This window comes from Pogona vitticeps, chromosome 2 (assembly GCF_051106095.1).
Source record: "Pogona vitticeps strain Pit_001003342236 chromosome 2, PviZW2.1, whole genome shotgun sequence".
Lineage (NCBI taxonomy): Eukaryota > Metazoa > Chordata > Lepidosauria > Squamata > Agamidae > Pogona > Pogona vitticeps.
Window position 1 is genome coordinate 35054763 of NC_135784.1, and position 15699 is coordinate 35070461.

General features: G+C 45.5%; 1 protein-coding gene across 2 annotated transcripts in view; it reads left to right on the forward strand.

Moving 5' to 3' along the window:
* Positions 1-1286: 1286 nt before the first annotated feature.
* QARS1 (glutaminyl-tRNA synthetase 1) overlaps positions 1287-15699 on the forward strand; it is a 31724-nt gene continuing 17311 nt past the window's right edge. Inside the window, exons 1-7 of one of the 2 annotated variants that reach the window (XM_020795450.3) lie at positions 1287-1445; positions 3097-3244; positions 4430-4539; positions 5890-5965; positions 7612-7676; positions 8220-8273; positions 13832-13892. In XM_020795450.3, the coding sequence (XP_020651109.3) occupies positions 1329-1445; positions 3097-3244; positions 4430-4539; positions 5890-5965; positions 7612-7676; positions 8220-8273; positions 13832-13892 (631 nt within the window). In that variant the 5' untranslated portion in view covers positions 1287-1328. Of the gene's footprint in view, positions 1446-1816; positions 1955-3096; positions 3245-4429; positions 4540-5889; positions 5966-7611; positions 7677-8219; positions 8274-13831; positions 13893-15699 lie in introns of those variants that run through there. The other variant, XM_078388800.1, reaches the window with a different exon arrangement.

Consider the following 15699-nt stretch of genomic DNA (forward strand, 5'->3'; position numbering starts at 1 on the left):
CCTCCGCCCCAACTCAAGGAAGATTAATACCAAAACTCCACTGACTCACACCTGCCATTCCATCCTCCTGAGAGTACCAGCAGGTACACTTGGACTTCAGCCATACCTCAGCTGAGAACTATTGGGCCTATGGGGGAGGGGCACCGCTGGGCCGTGTGGGCTGTCTAAAGAGAGGGCCCATGCAGTCTGACTGCAGGGATAGCTCTTGGTATGCATACAACACCCTTGCTTGGGCACCCCATGCCCAGCCCACCTGCCTGGCACGCTAGATCTTGCTATGGACCCAAAAACCACCCTCTCAGATTCTTGGACTGGGAGTGAACTAAAGTCTCAGGTATCCTGTTGACCCTTTAAGCTGCCTTGTTTAGTTAAGTAAAAGTTCTGGTCCTGCAACAATTTACCATATTGTGGAGGAAGACCAGGAGCCGCTCACACACTACTGCACAATGAACACACGCTACAGTATAAACATACAATTACATCTTCTTTCGAATCGGCTCATGCCATTGGCAATGTCCATGTGAGAAAGACTACAATCCTGCAACAAACCCACAGGCCTGCACTGCGTTATCACCTACAATCAGCACTCTTGCAGGATGGGAGCAAGGGGGGGGATCCAAAATGTATCTAAACTTTCAGATTGCTGTGAGACCCCTAACCCAGCTCTGTTGAAGGCATCTGTAGTTGTGCTTCATACTTTTTCTTTCGCAGGACCATTAACACTTCCAGACCAACGCTTGGAAATCTTATTTTTTCGGACGGCCACTCCCAGAATTCCCCAGTTAGGATGCAGCAGGTGCTTACTGGAGATTCTGGGGGTGGTCGTCCGAAAAGTAAGATTTCCGAGTCCGGCCCCGGAGATACTGTGCTTTTCTTAGCTGGCAAACCTATTCGCCTTATTTCTAGAAGACAATCCCACTGAATGCAACGGAACGTCAGACACACACGGCTATACCAGCAGTGCAAAAAACAAACATCGCAGCACGCAACTACCGGGGATGTTCCGCCTCTCCGCCCCGCAACACTACTATGCACACCTCTCCCTTCACCAACCACGATCTCCTCCAAATGATGCAACCAGGAGCAATCTATAATCCCACCCGTTCTAGGTTTGCTCCTTTTGGATTTATTGCCGAGCCCAACAGGCTTCCATTTCCGACGGCTTTTCATTGGTCGTAAGGTTTAAGTGAGATTCCGATTGGCTCCCTATTCCTCCGAAGCCTCTACCCGGGCCACGCTGATTGGGTCGATCGGATGGTGAAGCCGGTGCCGTATCGTGGGCGGAAGTAGACTGTAGCGATCCCGGCGGCGGCGGCGGCAGCAGCAGCATGGCGACCGACGAAGCACTGGATCTGTTCGTGAGCATCGGGCTGAGCGAGAGCAAGGCTCGCGAGACTCTCCGGAACGAGGCGCTCACCACGTTGCTCCGCGAGGCTGTCATTCAGGTCACCCTTCTCCCTCCTGAGAATTATTCTTCTGCAATTCATAGTTGTTCTGCATCTGCCCCGGACAGAGTCGGCCACCACCTTCCTTTCCCCCCCCCCCCTTTAGTGTTCCTGCGTACAGTATTTGAGACCTATCGGTCAGGCTGAAATCCAACAGATAGAGTTTTCCAGTCTCATTATATATTTTTTTAGAACAGGAAAAAGAGGTAGCTGTTAATTTGCTGTTTGCAAGAGCACCCTGCATTCCCTTCCACTCGTGTTAGTGCAGGGGGTGGTAAGCCTTAGCATGTTGTTGGACTGCAACTCCCATCAGTCCTGTCGGAAGAGCCACTGGTCAAGGATCATGGGAGGCGTAGTCCGAAAGTCTGGAGGCTGTCCCGGATGACACGTATTTAAAATGAGTTCAAACGATGAATGAGAGAATTTATGCATCAATATTAGTTAAGAAGAACAGCCACTGTTCAGGTCATTGTGCTTCCAAATTTCAGCACAATTGTTATAAAACTCAGGTTTGTAGAAATGTATTAATGTATTAAAATTAGCTCCAAACAATAGCTGGTCTAATCTGGCTCTGCCACTAATTGGGCAGAACAAACAAACAAACAAACACATTGTCTTCTCTGCTGCAGCTTCCTTCTTTCATGTTCCACAACCTGAAAGTGAAAATGATAATTGAGCAGATTCAGGCAGGCAGAATGAATCGGGATGTGGCTGATTTTCTATTTATGTCTTTACTTACAATGAAGTCTGTGGGTGGGTGAAATTGTTGGGTGTTGCTGAGGTGGGGTCGGAAAATGCATCAACACGCTGTACTAGTTTTTCTGTTGTTAGACAACAAGGTGTTTAAATCATAGTTACCCAAAAAAGACATGATTGGGCCATATTGTAGTAAGCAGATGCTTCATGGGGTTTAAATGATTGCAGCAACGAGTAGGTGATCATAGGCTTCACAGCCTTTTATGCATACTGTGTACACCCACATTCAAAAGTACAGCAGCCTAAAACACTGGCCAGAGGCTTCAGAATGATAATTGCAGTCCATGCAGCACTTTTCTGCAGCTAGTGCGGTTCTGTAATGCTATCACTCCCCTTAAGCTGGGAAGGAAGAGAATGGAGCTAGATCTGTTGTGTAGCTCAGTGGTTCTTAACCTTGGGTAACCCAGGTATTCTTGGACTGTAAATCCCAGAAGCCCCAACCAGCATAGCTGGTGGTGAAGGCCTCTGGGAATTGCAGTCCAAGAACACCTGGGTTACCCAAGGTTAAGAACCACTGGTGTAGCTCTTCTGGTGCAATGGAGTGACATCACCAGCTGTGGCAGATTGCATTAATGAGAGAATTCTTTGTCTGATTTTAAGGATCATATACAAAGTTGTCCTGTTGCATCTGGGTTCTGTGTACTGTACTATGAAATCCAACCTGCTGCTGCAGCTGGTGATGTCACTCCCATTCTGCAGGCAGAGCTATGTGACAGGATACTGGTCTCTAGCTGGATATTCCAAGTGCCAAGATGGCTTACAAGAGGGAAGGGACATCATTTTTTTAGGAACCTCTTATTGCCACTTCCCTGTGACATCAGTGGATCAGATTGTAGTTTCATCTATTGCTTCAAAGTGTCTTTTAACTTTCTCATGAACTTCTCTTCACTTTCAGACCCAAAGAATCCTTGGCTCATCTGTTGATAAGACAGTTGGCACTTTGCTATATAATGTGGCCTCTCGGCTTAAGGATCCAAAGCATCTCAGTTTCCTTGTGGAGCACATCGCTGCCAAGAAGATTGTGACAGATCTGCAGCTCAATGGTACAGTACGTGCATGGGATTTATGTTGCGTATGCTCAAGGGGCTCCGTGCTCTTTTCTTTCATCCTTGTATATCTACAGCTGTGCCATGATCTGGTGATCAAGCCCCATTCATTCTTTGCTACACTTTTATCCTGTCTTGTCTTCTGGGGATATTACAGCTATCTCCCTCCCATTCAGAGAGGAAGGCAGGCCCCCATGAGTTTTATGGCTGAATTGCATCCTCCTCCTCCTCAAGGATCCTCATCTGTCTGGATTTCTTAAGATCCCACCAGTTCAGTGCTATTAACTGTTCTATCACACCTTTTTCTGAGCAGAGAGGTTCATATCAGAGGGAAGTGAATTCTCAGAAAGGCCAGAAAAAGAGGTGAGGGGCAATCGTGAACCATGCAGACACAAGGTGGCGTTTAAAACAGTGTGATGAGCAAAAACAGACCCCGTCCTTTGACTGGATTGCAGTGCCAGGACAATAGCTGGTCTAACGCATTTAGGCCTGGTGGGAGAAGTTAGGTTTCACCATGGTGCATCTGAAGACATCCTATGGCATGGACTTCCATAGACTTGTGGAAGTTAGCCTTGAGGAGGTTCTTTCTCTAGGCATGACCTTAGATCCTGCACCAACTATTTCTAAAACATTCTTCCAAGTCAATCTACAGCCTTCCAATTCTAGCGTGGTTGTAAGCAGAAGACAAAGCTGAACCGGGTGCTGTCAGAAAGGGGCTTAGTGAATCAACCAAGGTACCTCAAGCAAGTGAACCCAAGCCATGCATCTTCAGGAAGAGAAGAATTTGCTGTAAATACTAGCCGTGCTTGTTTATAGAAACAAGCTTTTCTGAGCCCACAGTACACGTCTGAACCCTGAACATGTTCGGTCTCTGAACATAAAGCAAACATTTTGTCACGTACCCCTATCCCTTGTTTGGTTCTTCATGATTGATGGTTTTATCTTCTATTTTATCTGGCCCTTGGTCCAAGGAGCATGGATAGCATGGATTACACCTCCCATCCCAATATTGCCCTCATCGTAAATAACAATTCTGTGAGGCTAAGGGGTTATGACTGGCTCAGGATCATCCGCTGAACTTTATGGCTGCATGAGATTTTAAAACCCTTCCCTGTAAATCCTAGTATGGCCATTTCCCCCCCACACCGGCTCTCCTTCAGATCCACCTTTTTGTACTTGCAGCTGCTCTGGAGTATGTTAAAAGTCATCCCGTGGAGCCCATTGATGAGGCAGACTTCAGCAGGGAATGTGGCATTGGTGTGGTGGTAACACCAGAACAGATTGAAGAGGCGGTAAGTGTGAGCCTCATATGGCAAAGGGTACCATGTCTCTATGGGGTTTTATGTTCAAAAGTAGTGCAGGGCGGGTAGCATTGGCTAAGCTACCTCCAGGTCTCTGTGAGAGTCCAGAAGCTACTTTATGCTGCAGGCCCAAAAACAAGGCCTTGCTTTATGAGAAACGTTCCCCTTTAACAATTTTATATATAATCTGTCTGTCTGTCTCCCCCACGTCTTTCTCCCTGTGTACACACAGTTCTATACTTTTAGGACTTCCACATTTGGAGGGTGAAAGCCCCAAACCCAGAAGGATTAGACCAGTCCCTTTCTGCTTCCTGCGCTGCTTCTGCTCCAGACAGCAAGAAGACGTCCTGGTCTTGCACTGTGGCAATCTCAAGGCTCTCTGTGACTCACAGGGCTGTCTGGGAGGGCCCGTGGAGGCTGCCTCTGTCCAGGCTAAGAGGGGTCTGAGTTCATCCTCCCGTTCACCTTTCCTAAATCACAAGACAGCCTTGAGACTTCCAGAGCATGGCGGTTTTCTTGCTCTTTGAGGCTGAAGAGCAGGGAAGCAGGGACGGCTGGTTTGAGGGCTTGCACTCCCTGAATCCTGTTGTGGGGAGCTCTGGGTGAATTCTGGAAATAGAAGCTCCCCCCCCCATGAAACTCCCAACCCAGACATCTGGTGCTTTTTTTTAGACTACAGCTCCCAGAATTCCTCAGGTAGTATAGCTGTCTGGTGAATTCTGGGAATTGTAGTCCATAACCAAATCTACATTTCTCTATTTCACTGGTTCTTAACCTTTGTTACTCAGATGTTTTTGGACTGCAACTCCCAGAAGCCTTCACCATCAGGTCTGCTGGCTGAGGTTTCTGGGAGTTGCAGTTCAAAAACACCTGAGTAACAAAGGTTAAGAACCAGTGCTCTATTTGATGCCTATTTTTGGATTGCGAGCCTGTAGACGGGGCTTGTGTTATTTCTTTAATTTTGCAGCACCTAGTCATTTGGCTTACTTTGTTTTAAAAAGTATGTAAAGGATAGTATTAATTCTTTCTGTATATTAAATATCCCCCATTAGGCTGAACTGCAAACTGCATTTTCAGTCAACAGAAATTTTACACTGCCACTGGTTATGAATCAGGTGGAGGTTGGTAGGGAAGAGGTGGAGCCCTTCAGCCCCAGCCCTCAAAAGAGGCTCCAGAGGTGTGCCGTTTGTGAAGGTCTTCCTATTATCTCCGTATGCAGTCAAGGCTGGGTTGCCTTTTATTCAGTCTTATCCCCCCCAAAAAAAGATTCTAAATCTCTTTTGCACCCCACTTCTCCTCTTCTTCTTTACTTACATCACACAGTCTCCCTTCTGTCCTTAGGTGGAAGCTGCCATCAGCAAACACAGAGCCCGGCTCCTTTTGGAGCGTTACCGCTTTAACATGGGGGCTTTGATGGGTAAGTCCTCAACTTGGGAATCTCCTGGTGCGGTTGGGGATACAGATGGGCTCCTGCTGTGGCCTGTCTCCTCCTGACTGCGGATGTTCTTGCTCTGCTCACTCAGAACGTCAGCCATTTACACCATTCGTTTCTGCCTTTCCCTTGTGAACTTCACCATCCTGTTTCCTGCGGAATCAAACAAGTAGGATGAACTTGTTGGTCACAGAGATGGGAAACTTGAGGCCCTCCAGATATTGTCAGACTCCAGCTGCCATCGTCCTGCACCATGGGCTATGTTGGCTCAGTCTCTATAGCGCAGAAGTCCGTTTCACAGAGTGACTGGGAAGCACCGCCTGAAAAGCCCAGCAAGACGGGACTGAGAATAATAGCCACCCTTTGCTGGTGCTGCTTCCCAGTAACTGGTATGGAGCAACATGGTGTCCAGAACCCTTTTGCGCCCACAGTCGTTGCATTAATGCCTAGATGGGAGTGGTATTCCCAAAGAACTTCCACCAGCACATTGCATTATTGATCATGCTGGGCACACGCAACTCTTGGTGCAATGGCATAGTCCGACTCTGTCTTTCTGAGCATAATGTCTAGCATGTTTATGCTGGTGAAACTTTTATGTTATAAACAGGATACTGGTCACTGTCTTTCCGTACCTTAGGCAGCTGCTGTAGCACACTGGGAGAGCACCGTCTTTGTGTGCAGAAGGTTTCAGGTTTCGTCCCTTGTGTCTCCAGGTAGGGCAGGAAAGAGTCCTGTCTGACATTATGAAAAGCTGCTGCCAGTCACTGCTGCCAGTATTGGGCTAGGGCAGTGGTTCACGACCTTAGATCCCTGGGCAGTCTTGGAAGGCAACTCCCAGAAGCCCTTGCCAGCTATAACTAGTGGTGAAGGCTTCTGGGAGTTGCAGTCCAAGAAGATCTGGTGACCCAAGGTTGGGAACCACTAGGCTAGAGAAACCAGTAGTTGAATCCAACAGCTTCCTTATGTTCCTCCTAACCTGGAAGTTCCACTCCAGGTTCTTTAAGGTCCACTAAGTCATCTTAACTGCTAGCCGGTGAGCCTTACCATCTATGAGTTCGTTTAAAACTTTTAAACCATTGAAGCACATGGCATTGAGTCAGTAATGGTGCCAATAAATTATGTTCCCCTGAATGAACATTACTTACTGAGTAAGTAATTTCCAAAGGAGTTGGTGTATTAGACTGTTTTAGAAAAAAAAAAGAAAAAGAAAAAGTCTTCTAGCATCTTAAAAAGTAGCAATTAAATTATAGTGTAGGCTTTTATGGATTTTATCATGTCAGGTGGTTTCTAGAATTTCAGGTGTACCCATTACATGGTGTCCCTCTGCGCAGTGAGGTTGGCGGGAAGTTAAAAGCAGACAGGGCTATCAGTATTTTCTGTAGCTAAAGCTGCATTATTCTTTGCCCTCTCTTTGACACTATTCTGATGGGAACTGAGTAGCCCAGTTTCCTGTATGTACAGAAATGTCTCTGCTAGAGCCAGAAACATGCCAGGCATTAGGCACCTCTTTGTGCCACACCCAGTGGCACAGGGTGCCAATGTTGGTCCTTGCTAAGGATTGGTCAGACTGGCTGGATGAAAACGGTCAGATGGGAACAGTCAGCGGTGCGTTCTGTGCTTGCCTTTTGCAGGAGAGGTGCGGAGCAAACTGAAGTGGGCGGATGGCAAAATCATCAAGAATGAGGTGGATCTACAGGTAGGGCAGATGCTGGCAGGTGGTTGGGATCATAAACTGAGGAGTGGGGGACCCTTGGCCATATAGATGTTCTGGAGCTCCATTTCCAGATGCCCCAACACCAGGGTGACCTATTGCAGAGTTGTCATAGAAAACATCTGACCCACCCACTCCAGTCTGTGCCACTCATCTGGTTTGGAGGGAAGATGAGTTTCAATGTGATAATAAATCAGAAAGAGGTACAGTATACCCAGGACCTTGTAGCCATTTTTCACATATTTTTCATGCGGGAGCAGCAGGAGGCACTGTAGCCTATGTAAGGCTGTGTGTACTAGCAGGATGCCAAGCTGGCGTGTTTTTGCTGTCTGACTTTGACTTGATGTCTTGTTTAAGGAGAGCTATTCCACAGGGAGATGGGGTTGTGTGTGTGACTCTGGGCTGATTTGCGTTGACTTGTGGTATAGTCAGTGGAAATAATACAAATCTGATTGTGCCAATCCTAGAGCATTTCCCACTTTATTTGCCACTGTAGTTACACTGATGATGTGTTTTCTTCTCCTGCAGGTGCTCCATTTGCTGGGTCCAAAAACAGAAGCTGATCTGGAAAAGAAACCCAAGGTACCATATATATATAAACACCATATACGATACCAACAAATATATATACAGTGGGACCTCAACTTATGAACGTCTCTATCTACGAACATTTCGATTTACAAGCAACTCCATTCGCAAAAATTGACATTGATTTGCGAATGGAGCCTCAACCTATGAACGGAAAAAGACAGGGGGAAAGGGCGGGAAATTCGAATTTCCAGCCCTTTTCCCTGCCTTTTTTCTTCCCTCGGAACGCATTGATCGGTTTTCAATGCATTCCTATGGGAAATGGTGCTTCACTTAAGAACGTTTCGACTTAAGAACGCAGTCCCAATACGGATTAAGTTCTTAAGTCGAGGTACCACTGTATTAAATGGGTAATGTTCAGAGGCTGTGTGTGCTCCCTTTCCAGAAGACTTTGGGGGCTCTCCCTTCTCCCCTGATGTCTTTAAGCCACTTCTAATTTTTTTTTGAGGGGTGGGGGAAGGATCTCCTAAAAGAGGCTGTAAAGGTGGATGGAAGAGAACCGTGGCCGAGCTGTTTCCCTGGAGAGCACACAAGGGATCTTCGGACATCAGAGTGATAGGGGGCTTGTAACGTTATTGGGAGGCTACCCGAGAAATGTGACTGTTGAATTTCAGTTTGCTCATCCCTGTTCCAGAAGTTTATAGATACATTTCTACCGTGTATAAGTGCAGTAGATCGACAAAGGTTTAATCCTAAATCCACAGTCCTTTGGTCTTGGTCAAGTATTTTGATCCCATCAGCACTCAAAAGTCCATCTAGGATGATGATGGTAAAGAGATTTGGGGTGTTACAGATCAAAGGAACTTGGGGGGGGCAAAGGTTCCCTGTCCTTGTTTTACATCGCAATCTCTACAGTGGGCAGATAGTAATTGCTGCAGGAAGTACAGTATGTGCCTACGGGGGTAAGGAAGGGCCAACAGCATTGGCGGAGAGTGTGAAGCCCTGGTTTATCTCTCCCACATAAGGTGTCTTGTTTTGCTTCCTGTTTACTTTGCTTGTCTCTGGATCTGAGACTATGGCAGAATCTTAAACTGATTTCCATAGTCCAGGTTAAGCCTCAGAGACAAAGAAGTTTTATTTGGTTTAAGGACTTGGTTTTGTCGGACAGATGTTGAGAATCTGTGCCTTAAATCACCTCAGCCTACTGGTCTTCCCCCCCCCCCTTTTTCTCCACTCCCTTCCCTGCTATTCTCTGTTTTTGTCTAACTTTATGATTATTATATTATTATTATAATATTTTATTTTGCTCTACTTAAAAATGGATACCGTATACTTCCAAAACTTCTAACGACACATGTTTCAGGGTAGAAGGGAAACTGCTTCGAAATAGAACTTCCCAGATGACATCCTGATTAAACTGTATATTTCAATACAGTAAAAAAAAAAAAAAGATTCCCATTTTCTGTATAATTCATAATCCCAAACTCCATGGTTTAATACAAAAAGTTTCGATTGAAGCTGTGCCCCCAGAAATAAAGAGATCCAGACTGCAGATCAATGCTCCTCGCTTAAAATAGGGGCAGATTGATACACCCTTTTGTATTTAAATCTCCACCTCAAATAAATACTAAAACATCATCACATATGCTACTCCAGTCTTTACCTAGTGCGTTAGTACTGTTTTTCTCTCGTTAGGGAGCCAAAGAGTGACATCCAGTCTTTGTGTTAACTTGAGGCAGAATTTAACAAACAACAGCAATGCGCCACTAAGTCAGTTCTGACTTATGGTGACCCTTTTGAGGGTTTTCTAGATACAGAGTATGCTCAGATGTGGTTTACCATTCCCTTCTTCTGGGGGGTGCCCTGGGACTGTGCAGCTGGCCCAAGGCCACCCAGGCTGGCTCTTCCCCCTGGAAGCACACTGGGGAACTCAACTCCCAATCTGTGACTTGGCAGCCAGATACCTAAACCACTGAGCTATCCAGCCAGCAACATATACGTATAAAGGGTCCTTCAGTCCATTTTGAGTGGAAACATTTGATCTGCAGTATAAACTTGTTATAGTTGAAGGATTGCTTCAACTATAACTTTTTGCATTAACCCAAAAGTTATTTTCTTTTGGGGATTTCCCTGGTTTTTAAAATGTAGAAAGACATGAACATGAGTCTTGGGAAAAGAAGATCTGTTTTTACAGAACAATCTTAAGGAAAGAAAAAAAATATTTAAAGCCACTATATAATTAACAAGGCAAATAGTTAACAGCAGCATTTAACTCTTGATTCACTGTAGAAAGCAGACCAACATCTCCAAGTTAGTTCTGCCAGGGTCTCTTAAGAAAATCACACCCATTGAAAAACCAGAGGGAGTTGCTATTTAACCTTGTTTCTAAAAGAGACCACTCCTGCATGCCACTATTGGTGTGCCACTCAGAATTTTCACCTTGGAAATGTATTCAAGGATTGTATGTCTCCCACCAAAATCTAGTCCTACCTAAGGATGTGGTGGGGTCAGCAAACCACAATTTTCACCCCATAATTGCAGCTGTCTATTTTCCATTTTCTCCTGCCAACCTAGCAGTTCGAAAGCATGCGAAATGTGAGTAGATAAATAGGGACCACCACGGTGGGAAGGTTACTGTGTTCTGTGTCTAGTCGCGCTGGCCATGTGATCATAGAAACTGTCTTCGGGCAAACGCTGGCTCTATGGCTTGGAAACGGGGATGAGCAGCGCGCCCTAGATTCGGACACGACTGGTCTAAATATCAAGGGGAACCTTTACCTTTACCTTATTTTCCATTTTGGGTTAAAGATGCAAGTGGAACCCTTAAGTTTTCAGAAGGTGGCAGGATTGAAAGTCAGAATCATAGCAGCAATGAATAAAGATTGTGATTTTTAAAATTTGCTAGAAAGAAAACAAGAATACTCTCCACTATTAGTTTCTGCACAGGGAGATAACATGGGTGCCAGACATCAATTTTTAACTATGATATAACCTTACTGCTGTTTTCTTTTCCTTCGTGAGATCATTCCCTCTCTTTCTGAAGTTCATGCATTGAATTTTGTTAGTTGTGCAGCTAAAACATTACCCCCACAAGGACAAGAGCAAGCTATTTGCCGGGGTTGTGGAATATAAAGCTTTACTGAAGTGCAAACAAACAAAAAGGCAAATTCAAGGGGGGAGGGAAATAAGCGAGGGGAGCCTGAAAAAACTGTCTCCAGTGCTTACTGGCCATAATGCTGGGTATAAGAGGGGATATAGTGGATTACCATAAATTGGAGATAGCAAATTTAAAACACGAGATAAAGTTGTGCAGATGTGTGTGTTTTGGAGCTCATCATCATCATAGGCATCCTTCAGTCTTACTATGGTAATGTGCTCTGTATCAAGGACTTGGAACAGTGTCTAGTGTTGTGAAGCCTGGGTAAAATAATATGGAGGATAGGCTGTTACCCAAGCATCAAATCCCCCCTCTCCACGTCACTGAAATAGTCCAATGGAAAGGCAAGAGCCAATACAATTGGTTTCAGGGACATCGCAGGAGTTGACAGAATGACACGAATTGCCTCCGGGACTCCGGCTCCGGATTTTGCCTCGAGGTTAACTCCTGAAGCCTTTTCTATGAGTGGATATAGCCACAAGGCAGTGGAGGTTTGAAGTCAGAGTTTTCCTTCTCCTAGATGGGCTGCCTTCCATGGCTGATGAGTCCCACCTACCCGGCGAATTTACTGCCATTCAAGTGTTAGTGGGGCTTCGGAGTTTGATTCTTGTCTTTTCGTCCAGAGAAAAGCCTGAAAAGCATCAGCTGAGTCTCACCCCATCCTCCGTCCGCATCCTCAGGCGGGAAAAGGTATAACTAAGAGAATTCCACTGAACGTTGCCTGTGGAATTCTGGGTGTTGTCATTAAAAATGCCAATCTGCTTATCTCTACCATGGGGATCTACTGTTGTTTTGACAAGACGTTGGGGACTTACTGACTCAAGCCTGATGCAAAAGCCACGCATTTTGAATTAAAAGGAACCCAGAGCCCAGGCAAGTGTTTTAAGTACCAGAACGGAATGGCTATCCTGGTCCTTCCACAAAAAGAAACAAACAAACAAACAAACAAAAAACCCCACATTCCTGATTACCTCAACCTTTTTTCATTTTCAGCAATAAGCTTGAGAGCAAGAAGTGAATCCTTTTGTTGCTAGTATTGTTGCCCAAAATTTATACATACAATATCTACTTTCTATCCACCCTGCTGCTCCTGTCATGACAGGCATGGGCTCCTTAGTAAACATGGCTGTAGTAAACAGGACCACACTGTCCTGGAACATTTTGTTTCGGGTCTCATTTGTCTACATCAAATTAGTCATCTGTCCTGCTGCTTTCCTTCAGAGTTCATCCCTGTTGACTCCTGGCTTGCCAGGTGGGGTAACAGAAGTCTCCCAACATTCAGGGCAGTTTAGAAACAATTGCCAGGAAGAATAAGAAGTTTAAGAAGTCTAGGTGTGCACTCCAGCACATGCATGAAGATTTGATAGATGTTGGGTTGTGTTTCCTGCTAGGAGAGGCCTCCTCTGAAATGCTTCTGCAAGAACCAGAGTTCAGGGGGGGAAAAGTGTCTTTTGCCTGCAATTCTCAGAATCACACAACCAGCATGGAGACTAGCTGGGATTACTTAGGAAGGCATATAGTTCAGATGAACAAACAGAACATACTTACAGTTCTCTGAAAGGAGCTGTTCTCTTGAGTTTGTTTGTTTGTTCATTCATTATTTCATTTCATTTTTTTACCGCCCATCTGGCCAAGGGCCACTTTGGGCGGTTTGCAACAAGCACAGCAACAACATAATTAAAATAACAAATTGACAGAGCAGAAAATAAAAATAATAAAATATGAATAAACAATACAATCAAAAGCATTAAAATACATTTACAGAAATAATCATTTGAAACGGCCAACTTGATCGAATTAGGGTTACTAAGCCCAGCTGACTCTTGCGCAGGTATAACATTTTGGAATGTCTGCCTGAATGAAAAGGTTTTTATGAGTTTTTAAAAATCGCTAGTAAAAGGGCTGGACGAATTGCAGGAGGGAGTTCATTCCACAGCCAAGGAGCCACCACCGAGAAGGCCCAGTTTCTCTTCTTCTACCTCCAGGCCTATCTCAGGCTTAGCATCCTCAGTTGGCCTACTTCAGATGTTCGTCTTGATGGCCTCTTCTACTTGAGTTGCCTCTAATTAATCATAAAGGGGTGCATTACATCTCACCTTTTGGCAGTCAAACCCTGAAAAGAAAAAAGCTTTCAAGGCACTTGAAATACTGTGTATTAGGGTTCCGGCTGAGTGTAAAGCTAAGCACATGTTAACTGCTCAAATGGGAGCTTCTGTGGCTTGAGGTTGTCCGGGCGCCGTTCTCAGCTGGAATTATGATCGTCCCTCTTCCTCATTCAGTTTCCGCTCCTCTTGACAGAAGTGGGTGAAGCTTTTCTCACAGTTTATCTCACAGGGAAAGAGGTGAATACGGCACTTTGTGAGGTCCGGGGGCGGTGTGTTGAAACCCAGACTCCTGTTAACAATAGAGGCTTGATCCAGTTCATCTTAAAGGTTCCCTCTTGTTGCTTTGTCAGGGCCTGAAATCACGGGCTGCTGAGCCGGACAAGAAGGGCAAGTCAGTGGTGGTGGAAAACGGTAAGGTTTTTTTTGCTCCTCTTGTGCTATTCCTTAAAAAAGACAAAACACTCATGCACCTGGATGGGAGATTTCACTCCTCTTGAACCAAGGCTTACTGCAGAATCCACATAGTCCCCTAGCACAGTGGTTCTTAACCTTGGGTTACTCAGGTGTTTTTGAACTGCAACTCCTAGAAACTGCAGCCAGCACAGCTGGTGGTGAAGGCTTCTGGGAGCTGCAGTCCAAAAACACTTGAGTAACACAAGGTTAAGAACCACTGCCCTAGCATATGCATTATCTGGTATGGTCACTTGAAAAGGTGTAAACACCATCCCAAAGTTTTAGCGACCTGTTTTGTGTATAGCCTTTGCCCTTAAGGATAATAATAACCATGTGCCACCAAGTCACTTCTGGTGAACCTTTTTCTGGGTTTTCTAGGTACAGAGTCCTAAGAAGTGGTTTACCTTTCTCTTCTTCTGGGGGCACCCTAGAACTGTGCAGCTTGCCCAAGGCCACCCAGGCTGGCTCAGCTATTAAAAAGGAAATGGACACACAAACAAAAGCTAGGACAAAAAAAATATGTTCTCCCAAATTGGTTGCTTTCTGCTATTGGATGTTGTGGTGGTGGCTGCCTCTGCCCTTTTTCATATATTGCAGGGGGGAGAAAAGCGCCAATAACCTCATGTCCCTTCTTTGGCAAACCCTAAGGCAGAAAAAATAGGAGTAACATCCTTTGATATGGTGGGATGGGATGTTGACGTTCTTAGCAGGAGGGAAGAAATTACAAGAAGACAGCCCTGACCACAAAACCCAGGCCTCCATTGTAATTCTCACTGGGGTCAGACAGGAGCCCACAATTCAGGTTTGGGGGTGTTATTGTGTATTGCTTTTTAAATCTCAGTGCAAGGGGGTTAAAAAGCAGGGAGCTCCAGAGCTACTCTGGAGTCTGTCTGCCCGCAACACGTGCCGCTATACAGTACAAACCTCCCAGCACCCAACTGCCCTTTCAGTGAAGGACATATGGAACGGCTGTGAGGGGAAGAAGCTGGCAATGATTCATCCTTCTCTACAGTTTGCCAAGTTTCTCCTTCTCCTTTTTTAACTTGCTGCCTTGGAAAATTCCTCTCCCCTGCTGCAACCTTTGGCGTCCTAAGCTTTCACTGAAGTTCAGGGCGCCCTCTTGTGTCCTGGGGAAGAATGACTACTATCATTATATAATAGTAGCTCCCATCGCTTGTCCCAGCTCCTACTGATCAACAGTTCAAAAGCATGTAAAAATGCGAGTAGATAAATAGGGACCACCTCGGTGGGAAGGTAACGGCGTTCTGTGTCTAGTCGCGCTGGCCACGTGGCCACAGAAACTGTCTACGGACAAAACGCTGGCTCTATGGCTTGGAAATTGGGATGAGCACCACGGCCTAGAGTAAGACATGACTGGACTAAATGTCAAGGGGAACCTTTGCCTTACTAACTGTGTGCCGTCAAGTCAATTCTGAGTGATGGCGGCCCTTTCCAGGGTTTTTTAGCTGGAGAATGCTCAGATGTTCATTCCCTTCTTCCTTGGGGGTCCTGGGACTGTGCAGCTTTGCCCAAGGCCATACAAGCTGTTTCTTCTGGGAATGCCCAGTGGGAACTGAACTCCCAACTTCTGGCTCTCTGCCGCCAGACACCGAAAGAATGGAGCTATAAATAAATCAACTGTATTAGTAATTGTTAACCTGAGATCAGAAATAGGGAACACTTGTTTTTTGAACTACGTTTCTTAGAATATCACTAGGTCAGTGTCACTAGGGTTGTGGGATTCTGAGGGATTTAGTCCAAGAAA